At 37.9% G+C, this 14,098-nt stretch overlaps 2 protein-coding genes and 1 pseudogene across 2 annotated transcripts; 1 reads left to right on the top strand and 2 right to left on the bottom strand.

Moving 5' to 3' along the window:
• Positions 1-1,882: 1,882 nt before the first annotated feature.
• LOC141832336 (alkylbase DNA glycosidase-like protein mag2) lies at positions 1,883-3,139 on the bottom strand. Its single transcript, XM_074719835.1, has one exon. The coding sequence runs from the start codon at positions 3,137-3,139 to the stop codon at positions 2,045-2,047; it is 1,095 nt and encodes a 364-aa protein (XP_074575936.1). The 3' UTR covers positions 1,883-2,044.
• Positions 3,140-3,906: 767 nt separating this feature from the next.
• On the bottom strand, positions 3,907-7,698 carry LOC141832334 (putative pentatricopeptide repeat-containing protein At1g02420). The gene is made up of 3 exons (XM_074719834.1): positions 5,760-7,698; positions 4,250-4,386; positions 3,907-4,099 (listed from the first exon to the last, which is right to left on the bottom strand). Exon 1 carries the CDS (start codon positions 7,695-7,697, stop codon positions 6,183-6,185), a length of 1,515 nt encoding a protein of 504 aa, XP_074575935.1. The 5' UTR covers position 7,698; the 3' UTR covers positions 3,907-4,099; positions 4,250-4,386; positions 5,760-6,182.
• Positions 7,699-9,594: 1,896 nt separating this feature from the next.
• LOC141832484 (putative glycosyltransferase At5g03795) lies at positions 9,595-13,421 on the top strand (annotated as a pseudogene).
• The last annotated feature ends 677 nt before the right edge of the window (positions 13,422-14,098 follow it).

Genomic DNA, 14,098 nt, shown 5'->3' with positions numbered 1-14,098 from the left:
ATCTTCACTCAGTGAAGCCAAAGGTGGTTCTAATGCCTTCATAGAGGGTGGAGGAATTCAGCTGTTACATTGTACAATAATTCATGTTTGCTATGAATCCCCTTTCTCACCTCTCTACTTGCAAGAAAAAAAGGAAGAAAGCCCAGTAATAGAACAAAGTGGAGAGGGGTGAAGGAGTTGAGGAGAGGAGATAGAGAGAGGATTGAAGAGTGGGGTTAACCTCACCCAAGGGGATTACCTTTTAGAATAGGAGATTTAATGTATGTAGAATTTAAGGAAAACAAAAAATTGTATTGCTTATCGTTAGTGAGATAATTATTTCATGGGTATATATAGACATGATAAATCTCAACTTTAAATACCAATACAAGATTCAACCCACTACACATTAATACTCCTATCAATCTAATACCTACAACAATCTCAACAAGGCTCCTCACCTCTATGCCATTCTTATCTTCTACCTCATTCCCTACTATTCCTTCATTGATCCTCCAACAATTTACTATCCAACCACCAGTACCCAAGGTTTAGTTGTTAAACCAACCCAAACATGGCTCTTTGAACTACCACTTTTCACAGCAAAGTCTCTCCCTCATAGCAAAGTATCTATCTGTTTCTCTCTTCTATTTGTCCAAAGTACTATCAAATTTTAAGTGCCGCCATATTTTTTGTCTTTCATTTTTGTATCCAAAATTTTTTCCCTCTCAAAGCAGATATTGCAATTATAATCTCAGAGTAGATGTTGTAACCATAGCATCCTCTTTATCTTGAATAGATGCCATAACTTTACCCTATCACTTCTCTAATAATTTATCCTCGTCTCTCGAAGTAATATCAGACTAACTTAGTTTCTTTTGGTATTGATTCCCTGTCCCAAGAGTAAATATCAAAACTTTAATCCTCTTTCCCTCAATAACCTTTAATAAATCCACTTTCATAGACCTCAAAAACTATGGCATCTTCCGTTTGAGAAAATATTAAGAATATTATAATAAAGAAACTTTATATAAGATTTGAATATCATATCAACCCAACAAAGATTCTTTTGATGATCACCATCAAATTCAGTTATTTGTCAACTCTTCTAATCAATTTAGAACAATATGTCATCAAACTTCTCAACAAATACACTAGTGATTCAAATTTGGAATCTTAATTTAGTGCATTTTCACTTTATTTTTATTTGTGATGTTTTTATTATATACAAAACATTGGATAGATCATATATATTTTGTACCTTGAAAGGAATCGTCAAAATTAGGCTATATTTTCAAGTAGTTTAATAGTTGTATTGTTAGAAATGGTTGGATACATCTTCAATTGATTATTTAGGCCTAGAGGTTACATACATAGGCTATAATCTCTACTTGTATATAAAATGAAATATTATTTTATACCTCTCAACCAAGGGCCACATAGCAAGTACAAAAAACTCCTGAAATTTATATCCATTTATCTGCTCTATCTTTATACTAGTAATGATATCTTCACAAGATCACCTTGTTGATACAAATCATGTAGCACATATACTGAAAAGCCCTAAGGAAACATAAATCTACAAAAACTAACAATGCAAAACCTTGATAAGTTCATTTTCACTGAGATTCAGTTGTCTGTGGTATAGGCTGAAGAAATTTAAACTTCTTGATTGCTTATTTCTGATTTAGCACCATATTAACACGACATCATTGAAAGGTAGATGAAAATGAATGATAACAAGCAATTGCCTCTTATTTAACCAATATTATTTTATCACCATTTCGCCAACATTCATGTGTTGACATAAAGCACAAATGTAAAGTAGCATAAACATAGTAACATAAAGATGAAAGGGTATAAGGAATCCAACACCAAGGTGATGGAGATTGATGAGTCAATGAGCAAACAGAAATAGGCGTAATGTAAATTACACACTAAGAAAGTTGAGAATTTCAGTACAGACAGCAGCTCAGCTTACTGAACATAAGAAAGGATAAATGACTGTTCGAATAAGCTAGATTCAGGGGAAAAAACAAAAATATTAGAAGACAGCGTACAGTTTTCATCCAAGACCAGGAAGCATCTGAACTGGATCAATTAGCTGTGGTTGCTGCATCGTTCCACCTCCCATGTCAGCCATATCAAGTGTTCCACCTTCAGCACTTGATGAAGCCAGAGTGGGCGTGCCCTTCGCCTCCACAAGGCGCCACATGTACCAAGACCCAACAGAACGATACGGTCTCCAGTGCTCACAAAGTTGCTCCATTTGCGAAGGCCGTGGGACCTCCTCGAGACCATAAAGCATCTGCACTCCCTTTCGAACACCAAGGTCTCCGACAGGAAGGACATCCGGCCGGTGGAGTGAGAAGATCATGAACATGTGAACGGACCAGGCGCCAATGCCCTTGACCATGGTGAGCATGGTGAAGAGGGACTTGTCATCCATGGATACAATGGCAGCGTCGGAAAGGATGCAGCTGTGATACTTTCGGGCGAGGTCGTGGAGGTAGGAGGCCTTGCGGGCGGAGACCCCGATCTGGCGTAGTTGATGCGGGGTGAGGGCGAGGACAGCCTCAGGTACAACTCTTTCCTCACCGCCACAGAGGGATAGAAAGCGGGCATACACGGACGATCCGGCCTTGAAGGCGAGCTGCTGGTAGAGGATGCTGCGTGCGAGGGCGTGGAACGGAGGGTGGAGACACTGGAGGGAGGGAGGCTCATGCGAGTCGATGACGGGGGCGAGGTGGGGGTCAGATGCGCGTAGGTGGCGGAGGGCGACGTCGATTTCGCCGTCGGCGGAGAGCGGGCGGGGGATGACGCGGACGGGGAGGCGGGGAGCGGAAGAGGGTGTTTTCCTGGAGGCGTCGTCGGAGGAAACCCTTCGGGCCTTCCGGGGGCGGGTGGAGATTGCGGAGTCTATGACGGTAGGGATGGTGGTTGTTAGGGCGGAGGAGGCGGCGGCGGATGGGTCGGGTGAGAGAAGGTGTTTAGGGGAAGAGGAGGAGGAAGAGGGCGACGGAGATTGGGCGGAGCGGCGAGGCGCGTCTTCCATGGGAGTGGCGGAGGCGGAGAAGAAGCGAGCGGCAGCGGAAGAAGCAGAGGCGGAGGCGGAAGAGATTGGGAATCGGGTTGCAGGCGGCGGCGACGGTGGGGGCATCTTGATTTTTCATGGAACTCAACCAGATCCGTGATTCCACGTGTCACCAAGTGACACGCATCGTACCGGTTCGAAAAAATCAATTTAGCTCGACCGTAATCTGGTTCGAACCAAATGAACCATCTGACCCAGCAAACCTAGTCATCGACAGCTTCAGGGACAAATTTATCATATATTTTTAAAAATAATAAATCTATTATGTAGTATTTAATAATATAATAAAACTAAATTAAACATTTATTAACTGCTGCTAATTTATTATATTTTTATATAGTACTTGATACATTGATTATTTTAAAAATACATTATTAAAATTACATAATAAATTTATTAAAAATTATAAAGCATGTTAATATCAATTCAAGAATTTATCTATCAGTCGAAGTGATTTAACCTAAATGGTAAATACGAAAATATGTTATTTGAGATTTCGAGTTTAAGTCTTTTTAATAACATGTACTTATTGATTGCGATGTTATTTTGATTCTTATCACTATAGTGGTACTGTGCCTTCCGTAGTAAATCTCCTTTAAAAATCTTTTTTTGACTATGAGGCCGTTTTGACGGTGAAATCGATCACTATAAAAAGTTTATCAAAGATAATTTTTTCCTTTTCCGTCGCGGTCAACTGTAATTTTTCAATTTACCTCATCACAAATAGTCATAAAACCAACCGTGTAAAACCGTTGGGATGACGAATTCCACTCTTTTACATAAAAAAAAATTCATCTACAAATTGGAAGTTGCTAAAAAAGGTACGCCTTCAGAAAATTCTACAAGGAAAATAGAAAACTCTGCACCAAAAAATGCAATAAAATGAATTACAGAAAACTTATTTTATATAAAAATCCCTTGTTCTTCTGGTCTATTTCTAAACGACCCAGTTAATTGTTTCAGGCAGATCGATCAGTCTGCAATCTTGCATTTTTCATGGCACTTCACAAGTTCAAATCTGCAGTACTTCAACAAGAAAAGCAGAGAGGAAAATATTATAAAATAATGATGAATATAAGAATCATCTACAGATCCAATGATGATCAAAAGGCATTGGTAAAAAACATGTAAATGTTGCGACATCTCAAAATGGAACTCAATTAGAGAAGTTCTTACAAGAAAGTTCTTGCTGTGCTGAAGTATAATGTAACATTAGAGATTCAAACTCTAAGAAGCTCTTATGCTGGAAAAATAACTGAACTGTTGAGCTACAATTCAGAAGCTTCACTTTGAAATGATCCATAAATGTCTCTCTATTTGCAAGATAAAAAATTAACAGTTAGCAGCATTCAGATTTGATACAAAGCCCAGACTAGTATAGGTAAAAGTTGGAGTGCTTAGTACCAATCAGAAATCCCTTTTTACCCAAAAAAAAAAAAAATAGTATGAACTCACGATAAAGAACATCAGTGAAAGAATGAACACATTGTACCAACATTATATTGATTGCATGGTACAGATACTTTGATGCCGAAGTGGGCATATTGTCTCATTGACCTGTGATCAGCTCGATTCAACTTTCAAACATGACCAATTTAATAAACGAGTCCAAACTTATAATTTACCAATGATCTGCATAACAACATGCTGACCCCCCATCATTGCCAATTAAGATTATATTTTCTCAATATCAATAGATATGGCTTCAGTAACAGTGCAGATTTAGCTCTATCTACTTATTATTGGTGAGGGGTTTGGTGCAGCTTAGCATGCAAAGTCATAAAAATAAAAGAACTAGGCTCACTCACTTTCCTTTTGTAACAACTGTTCAAATCTTGTTTTCATGATTACAGATAAGTCTATCTAGCTTAATTATATGTAATAAAGATAAGTCTGAGAAGATCAATCCAGAGGTGACAGAAAGCTCTATCTAGTTTTCCAAAATGATAAGAGGTTAGAGTTTTGACTTATTAACTAAGTATATCAATTGATAAACATGCTATCATTGGGTCACACAGAACAACTTAAGGGCTCATTTATATGCAGGTTATAAATGTATTAATCAGTTTATGACCCAACCCGTTTAATTTAAACTCAAATTGGCAAGTTTGTGTTGAGTCATGTTGTGTAAACTTGTTGTGTCATCTTTTACTATGCCCCTGTGATTGGCCTTTGCTGTAATTGTTTAGGGTCCCAGGATGCCCTCATGTTGTCCATCTGCAGCTATGGATATTTGTAGCTCTTCTAGGTTTGTCGACCCCAACTGTTTTAGGGCTCCAGTTCTGATCTACAGCTGAGTTAGTTAACTCCATCAAATCTACCCAAAGATTCAGGATTCTCTAAAATAAGATATTTTCCTCCCTTATGTATTACTATCCTTGCTCTATTTTCACAACTATGTATTTTCCTATTTATGATACAGATGGTAGTTAGGCTTTTGGCCTTCCATTTCCTCAACAAATATTGAATACTTGGGAGGGTGTACACCACAGAGAACACTGTTATAACACTTGTTTCTAGCCCACAAGAGTGCACTATAAATGAAAGCCAAGTTGATCTAGATTATACAATTTTTCTAAACATATCAATACATAATTATATATGTTAAAAATAATCTCTATTAAACGACTTAGCTATGTCAGATCAAAATTCTGTAAAATCTAACCAAAAAAGTAAATTCATCTACCTTTTAGAATATTGAAGTGTCATAATTCTTATTAAACAATAACCGTAGGCTGGTAAAGAGTGGAGAAAGACTCAACACCAGAGACCCATGCCAACTGGAGAAAACCTTTTGGCTTCATGCCCCCCTTTTGCTTGAAGTTGAAGCATCTTCTTTCATGAACATGTTTACATTGACATAAATTGTCCTAGTACAAGAATTCAAATGATTGCAAGGACATTGGAGCCTCAGATTGAGTATAGCCCTGTACCTAACTGTATCATGCTTTCAAGAATTTCACTGATCAATAATTAAGGCATCAAAAGCAATTTTTCTTCCAAATTGTGATTGCCACTCAATATTGAGTGGTTACTTCTCCAACGCTTGATCCTAGGTAACTGATAACTTTTAGCAGGAGTGCAAAGTGACAGATCCTAAGTCACATAATTAACAGGGGTTGGGCAAATCAATTCTTTCACATCCATGTGGAATTTTATGTTCGAACATGGCCATCTTGTTTGATAGATTCTTTATAGAATCTTTCCTGTTTGTCAGTTCCATCAAAACCTTAATCCTTCGAAAGGACAAAATGCTTGGCTTCTGCCCTTTCTCAACCATCTGAATGAAGCACTGCTCAGCCTCATCTAATTTTCCTGTGTCGCATAGCAGATCAATCAATACATCAGAGACCAACGTGAATGAACCGAAACCGTGATGCACCATATCATTCCAAAGCTCAAGAGCCATTTCCACATTCTCCTGCCGGCGGAATAACCTTATGAGAAACATGCAAGACTGCGTGTTGGGCAAGCATCCCTTTATCTTCATCCTCTTGTAAAGCCTCCAGGACTCCCTTAGGTCATTAGCCCAATAGAAGCACCTGAAGAATAGATTATAGCTTGTGGCATTTGGAGATAAACCTTTCTTCGTCATCTCATCCATCAAAGAAGAGGCACTCCCAAGCCTTTTTGCAATGCAGAAGTTTCGAATAGCTGCATTGTATGCAGCAACATCAGGGTAACATCCATACTCTCTCATTTCCTCTAGAACATCTTTAGCTTTATCAGGCTGGCCTGTCAATCCTAATCCACCAATTAAACTAGTATATGTGATCACATCAGGGCATATATCCTCTTCCCTCATCTTATCTATCATCTTATATGCTTTCTCCACCTCACGGTTCTTACAATAGACATCTACCAGGCAATTGTATGAAACCAAATCCGGCTTCACCCCAAGCTCAGCCATCTCCCTAAAGAATCCTTCAGCCTCCTCAGTTGACTTCCAACCTGATAACAATATGTTAAACGTCTGAAGGTTAGGCCGAAAATCGTGTTTGAGGCTATGATACACATTTCGGGCATCGGCCATGCTCTTCTCCTGGCACAGGGTCCTCAAAAGAGCATTGAAACAATTGGTATCGAACTCAACGGTGAGTTTACGAAACTTGCGGAAGCTCTCAACCGTCTGCCTGACGGAACAAACCTTGGCAATCCGCGCAAGGACGATTTGAATGGTGCGGGTGGTGATCAAGGTCCGATCTTTCCCCCGCATCTCGACGAGCAAGTTCCATGCGTCCTCAAATCTCCGGCTCCGACCCAGGATATAGAGCATGGTGTCATAAGAGAAGCCGGTGTGAAAGAACCCTTTGCGTTTGCCGGTAAGCTCGAAGAACTCCAGAGCCCGGGAGGGGTTCCCGTGGCTGAAACGAAATCTTTTGAGGACGCCATCGATGAGATCATTGGAAAGGAAGACTTTTGACTGCTTAAGAGACGCTTCCATCGAATCACTGGTGGAGGAGGTGATGATGATGTGGAAGACGGTATTGATGTCGTCGGCGTTGGCCGCTGCTGCCCCATCTGCTTCGATCGCAGCGTGTCCAGTGGAAAGGAGGAGCCTCTGGAGCGGAAGGACATCGGAACCGCGACGGTAGGGTTTGATAAGGATGCGATTCGACAGCATTTCGCTTCGGGGTTTTCTCGAGCAGACGCGGGGTACAAGGAAAACGAACGGAATTAGGGTTTCTGAGTCCTGTTCAGGCTTTTGATTATCAAATCGGAGACGCGGACAAGGTGCGTGCCGTTATATTCTCTATAACGGGTAAACCATGGCTTTGTTTGGGAGGAGGTGAGGGAAGGGGAAAGAAGGGTAAATAAGGGGAAGGGAATTTGTAACCTTGTTTGTAAAGAAGTGAGGGAAGGGGAGAGAAGGGGAAGAAAGGGTAAGCTTTACCCTTGCATGCTCATAAATAGACATAATTCCTTACACTCCGATTTGGATGTAAGGAAGGGGAAGGAAATGTTAAAACATATTTATTCCAATTTTACCCTTATAATTAAAATATTAATTATTAAAATAACTTATCTATTAGATTTTTTCACCGTTGCTCCTCGTCACATAACGCAGTCGTCACAGGATCTCATCACTCGCACTCCTCGATGTCGACCTTCGTCGCAAATTTTTATATCAGTAAATTTTTATAAAAATATATATATAAATGTTGATTTATCTTTTATCGTACCAAAGTGTATTTCGTATATTTTTTATATATCTACTTATTATTTTTTAAAATTTTTATTTATTTAAGTTGTAAATATTAATTTTTGTTAATCTTATGAACTATATATATTTTTTCACATATAGATTTATTTAAAAAAATAAAGTTATTTTTGTAATTTTATATATTTAGTTTATAATTCGATTGACGAACTCATTGAACGAATAATTATAAGATATTAGATAAAATAAAATACCTAACGAACAATTATTTCTAAATTATTGTAGATTATAAGGATATTTTTATAATTTTATATATTTAACCTTCATTTCCTTTCCCTTCCTCCCAAACAAAGTAGCACATGTTAAGTTAATGAACCTTCCCTCCCTCCCAAACAAGAAAAATATAAATACTTCTCTTCCCCTTCCTTTCCCTCCCTTCCCCTTCCTTCCCCTTCCGTTAATGAACCTTCCTTCATCCCATCCAAACAGAGTGTAAGTCATCACATATTTTGAATTGATATCAAAGGGAAAAAGGGAGAGTACTCAATATAAAAAATGATAAATCCCAGTTAATCTTATGGACTCAATCCCTGGGGTGATCAAGTCTCACGAAAATTTTCCACTGACCACCAGGATAAATCGGGAAGTGCATACGGTGATCAATCCTGGGTCACAATCCGGATGTCCTACCGTTGTACCATTACCCCAAGGACAAAGAGAGTACTCAATATAGATGAGCTAACTAATTGCATATGTACGATGATAATAAATTGGAAGGACAATGATAGAGCGATTAAGGATCTCTAACGAATTTCAAAAATCTCAGATTCTAGATTTAACTGTGTATGTATCATGACGGCTCTAATACATACATCAAGATATTGTATGATGATAAGAGGTAGCCCCTGGAGCATAGCTGAGTTGGTTACGTCATAGCAGAGATGCAAAAAAGATAATAAAAGATAAAATATTTTTCTTAAATAATTTGGATTTAAAATTCATGTAACGCATGCATGTGATGTTTGAATGACTAATGATATTGAGATGTCACATTAAGAATCATCTTACTTTTTGAATTTACTTGATGGGTAGAATGTGGAATCAAACTATCTATTTCAAAATTAATCGATGTAAAATGAATATCTGGTATAAAAAATGATAACTCTAATACATATGCTAACTATTGACATAATGACTTGAATAGTTGGTATCTCAATTCTTGAATTCTAGATAAAGCAGTCAATTTTGATAGGATCCATTGGATTAGCTTATCCTTGTCCCACGCTACTAAACAATTTTAATAGATTGGATTAAAATTTTATTAATTTATCATCTAACAACCCTAAATAGGCTAGCCACCATGGCTTGCGAGTCCAAGCAAGCCGGTCTATGGTGGGCTTGGGTTGGCCGTGGGTTAAAAAGAAAAAAAATTTTAAAATTAAAGTGTAAAACTCAGGCCCGTGGGTGGTCCATCTAATCTATAATTCAAAATTTAAAATTCTATATTTTTTTATGGATTTGTGAGCTTGTAGATTGACAGGCTAATTCACAATCCACCTTGGATTGAATTGGGTTGAAAATTTTTTAATCCGTCAAGTTAGCGGGTCGATCTGTTTCGACGCCCGTCAGATGATAGATTTTTATCGAATTGATCTGGCCCTCCACGGACCGACTCATCTGGTAGCTAACTAAATAATTAATTTTTTATTAGACTCTAATAAAATATTATATTATTATTAATATTTAAATTAATTAATTCATTTCACTATAATAAACTTAATTATTTGTAGATTATTTTAAAAAGACTCTCCTAATATTTTATTATTAACTAAAAAATGATTATTTTTCACTTCAAAATTATCATCTAAATTATTTATTTGTTAAGAAAAATAAATTATTTTGACAGTAAAAAAATTGAAGCCATTTTGATATTAACCAAACCTTAGAACTACATTTAAAAATAAATAAATAAATCCCAATCAGTCTCATGGACTCAATCCCTGGGGTGGCCGGTCCGGTCCCACATAAGTTTTTCATCGACCACCAAGGTAAATCGGAAAGCGCATACGGTGGTCTATCCAGATGCCCAACATCCTTAAAAATCACACGTAGTTGTAATTAAACATATTATTGTGCATACATAATTAGATTGATAAATGAATCGAATATTCGTAAATAAATTTGATGTTTAATTTAATAAATTTTATTAATGTTTAATACATATAAAACTAATTAAATAAATAAGTTTGAACAACTCATTAAATTAAATAAATAAGCTTAATTAACATATATATGTATTTAGTTCATTAACGTTCGTGCATATTGTTCATGAACAATATTCATGAATAACGTTTGTTTGTGAATAATATTTATGAACTATATCCCTCAATAAAATTTTTATCAATATAAAAAATTTTAAAATTAATAAATAAATTTATATTATCAAACTCAATAACTAACACAAATAACTTTAAAATATAAAAATTAAAATAATCAAATAAATTTAAATTAAGAATTTAATAACATATAAATGAGTCTAAGCTCAAGCCAGCTTTAACTAAGCTTAAATTTATAAAAATGAAATCAAGTTAAATTTAAAAAATCATTTCAAAAATTTAATTCATTTTAAACTCCATTTAATTTGGCTTCATTATTTTATTAAATAAATTTGAACGAACTGACTTAATTTATTTACCGCCCTATACACAACAGAGTTTAAATATCCGTAATTCCATTTATTTTTCTTTTCTAACAATTTTTCATTTATATATAAAGAAATAATTTGTATATCAAAGAAAAATAAAATAAAAATTTTCCCGCGACGCGATCGACAACCAAGCCAGAAAACACGAAACACGACGTCCAGCAAATGGATCCACAGAATTTGGCCAACCCTCTTTTTTGGAGCCTGGAGTGCTCCTCTAAATTCCCCGTTCCCTGTCTCTCGCGTGACAGCGGAGTAGCACTCTGGCTCGCACCAACGGCAAGGGCAACCTTCAATTTGCCGCCTTCCCCTCCGCCCTTTTCTCTCCATTTCCTCTTCTTCTTCTTCTTCTTCTTCTTCTTCCCCTCACCGTGAGGCGAACGTCCATGGCGACGGCCATGGAATCAAGGTCACAAACCGCCCGGCGCCACCGCCGCGTCCGATCGATTTCCACCTGCTGCCGTCGCCGCGTCGCCACCGTCGCCCTCCTCGCAGCCTCCGCCACCGCCCTCCTCGCCTTCCCCATCTCCTCCCCCTCTTCGCCCTCTACTCGTCGGACCCATCTCTCCCTCCTCCTCCTTCCTTCCTCCTCCGCCTCAAACAAATCCGACCTACTAATGCTTCATTCCCTCCTCCTCGTGCTCCATCATCAGCAACGCCTCCGAGCCCTACGAATTCGGCTTCGGCGGGGTTGAACCCTAACCGAGCCGATGTAAAGCTCCGACCTTTGCGCCATGAGGTACAACATAAATTGATTAAAAAAAATTTTTAGATCTCAATGTGGATGAGGATTAATTGTGTTCGTGTAGGTGGCTTATTGGAGGATGGCGCCGGAGGAGGCACTCCGGCGTGCCAAGAAGGAAATAGAAGAAGCTCCAGCAGTTTCGGATGATCCGGAATTGTACACGCTGCTATTCCGCAATGTATCGGTTTTCAAGAGGTTAGAGACCATGCGATCACCCTTTGTTCTTACCCAACATGAATTGGTGATCTGTGTTTTCTTCTCGATGAAGTCTTTGAATTCATAAATGTTTCAGATGACTTAAATTTCATTGCTTCTAGAAATCACAGGTGTTTAAAGTTCTATTTTGTTGATATGAACAAAATGCAAACAAACTTCATTTGATAAAAATCACAGGTAATGATCTTATAACTTACCAATAGTTGCTTGTTTTAGTGGTTAGCGAGCTAAATCAGGAGAGCTTCTGCTCATATGACTTACCTTGTTGCTCCTGCTGTAAACCAGAAATGCACCTTCAACATATGGCTTATTGTACTTAATAGTTCTATATAGAAAACACCTAGCAAACAAGGCTTAACATCTGAAACAATGCTATATTTTTCAGGAGCTATGAACTAATGGAGAAAATACTTAAAGTTTATATCTATGAAGATGGTCCGAGACCCATTTTCCACACACCAGAGCTCCAAGGTATTTATGCTTCTGAAGGATGGTTTATGAAATTATTGGAGGAGAACAAGGGATTCGTGACCAAGGACCCAAGCAAAGCTCACTTGTTCTATCTACCATACAGCATCCGCCAGCTGAAGCTTGCCCTTTATGTTCCTAGCTCACATAACATGAGGTCCTTATCATTGTTTCTGAGGGACTATGTGAATACCATTGCCGCGAAGTATCCGTTTTGGAATAGGACTCGAGGGAGGGATCATTTTTTGGTGGCTTGTCATGACTGGGTAAATATACACAACTGTTTAGCTAGCCATCTTAAAGTTCAGTATTCAAGTTTGTGTAGTAACATTGAAGGGGCTTACTTCCATTGAATCTCCTACAGGGACCTTACACAACGACCCTACATGAAGAACTTTGTAAAAACACCATCAAAGCTCTGTGCAATGCTGATGCTTCAGAAGGCATATTTGTTCGTGGCAAAGACATATCTCTCCCCGAAACCACTATCAAAGTGCCAAAGATGCCTCATAAGTACGTCGGCGGGGGGCATGTTTCTGGGCGTTCTATTCTTGCCTTCTATGCTGGAAATATGCATGGAAGGGTTAGGCCACTCCTCAACAAGTACTGGGGTGATGATAAAGACGAAGACATGAGAATCTATAGACGCCTTCCAAATAGGGTCTCGAGGACAATGTCCTACGTCGAGCATATGAGAGCTAGCAAGTTCTGCATCTGTCCCATGGGTTATGAAGTTAACAGTCCAAGGATAGTGGAGGCCATATATGCTGAGTGTATTCCAGTGATAATAGCAGACAATTTTGTTCTCCCTTTTGAAGAACTGTTGGATTGGTCTGCGTTCTCCGTAATTGTTGCTGAGAAGGATATACCGAATCTGAAGAATATATTGTTAGGGATTTCTCATAGAAGATACATTAGAATGTACAATTGTGTGAGGAGGTTGCAGAAGCACTTTCTGTGGCATGTGAAGCCACTCAAGTATGACATCTTTCACATGATTCTACATTCCATATGGTTCAACAGGTTAAATCAGATACAACAATATCAGGAATAGTTCTTAGTACAATCGATAAAGGTCTGTGCCACTGGTTGAACTGTAGTTCAGGGTTCAGAAGAGTAGCTTGCAAATCTGATGGAAGAATATATACCATTTCTTGCTTGCTAAAGTACAGTGAAGCAAGATTTGTTGGTTAATTCTCATATAGTTACATAGAGTTATTGACAATGATCATAAATAGTTTTATATCTGCTGATTGATTCCATTTTATAGACAACAAAAATGCTGGTTTTCTCAGCTTTTGTACACTTATGAGATTTTACTCAACTATGAGACTGCAAGTCATGACACTAAACAGATTGTATTGGCATTTGGAGGATTTTATTGCTTTAGTCTTTTTTTTCCCAAAGAAATTCTTGTAGTAGATCCATCAGTCTTTATAAGAAACTACATTTTTATTTACTTTTATCTTTTATACAAAAGTTTTTAGTTGTAGTTGGAGCAACTATACGACTAAAGGACAACCGAGTTGATCAAATGACTTAACTACATTGCTAGTTGCCAAATGACTTCATGATCAACCTCTCTAAGTTATCTACAAAGCAAGAACACCTCTTTAAGCTTGACACTTTCAATGAGATGGAAGCTCTAAGCCATTTTCTCATCATTTTAATCTCATTTCTCCTTGTGAATTGGATGCTAGCACCTATATTCTTTTGGTTTGATCACAGTAA

This window comes from Curcuma longa, chromosome 7 (assembly GCF_044706935.1).
Source record: "Curcuma longa cultivar G26 ecotype Majalengka, Jawa Barat chromosome 7, ITB_CL_G26_1.1, whole genome shotgun sequence".
Classification (NCBI taxonomy): Eukaryota; Viridiplantae; Streptophyta; class Magnoliopsida; order Zingiberales; family Zingiberaceae; genus Curcuma; species Curcuma longa.
The sequence above is the reverse complement of the archived record's forward strand: the minus strand, read 5'-3'. Positions and strand labels throughout refer to the sequence as shown.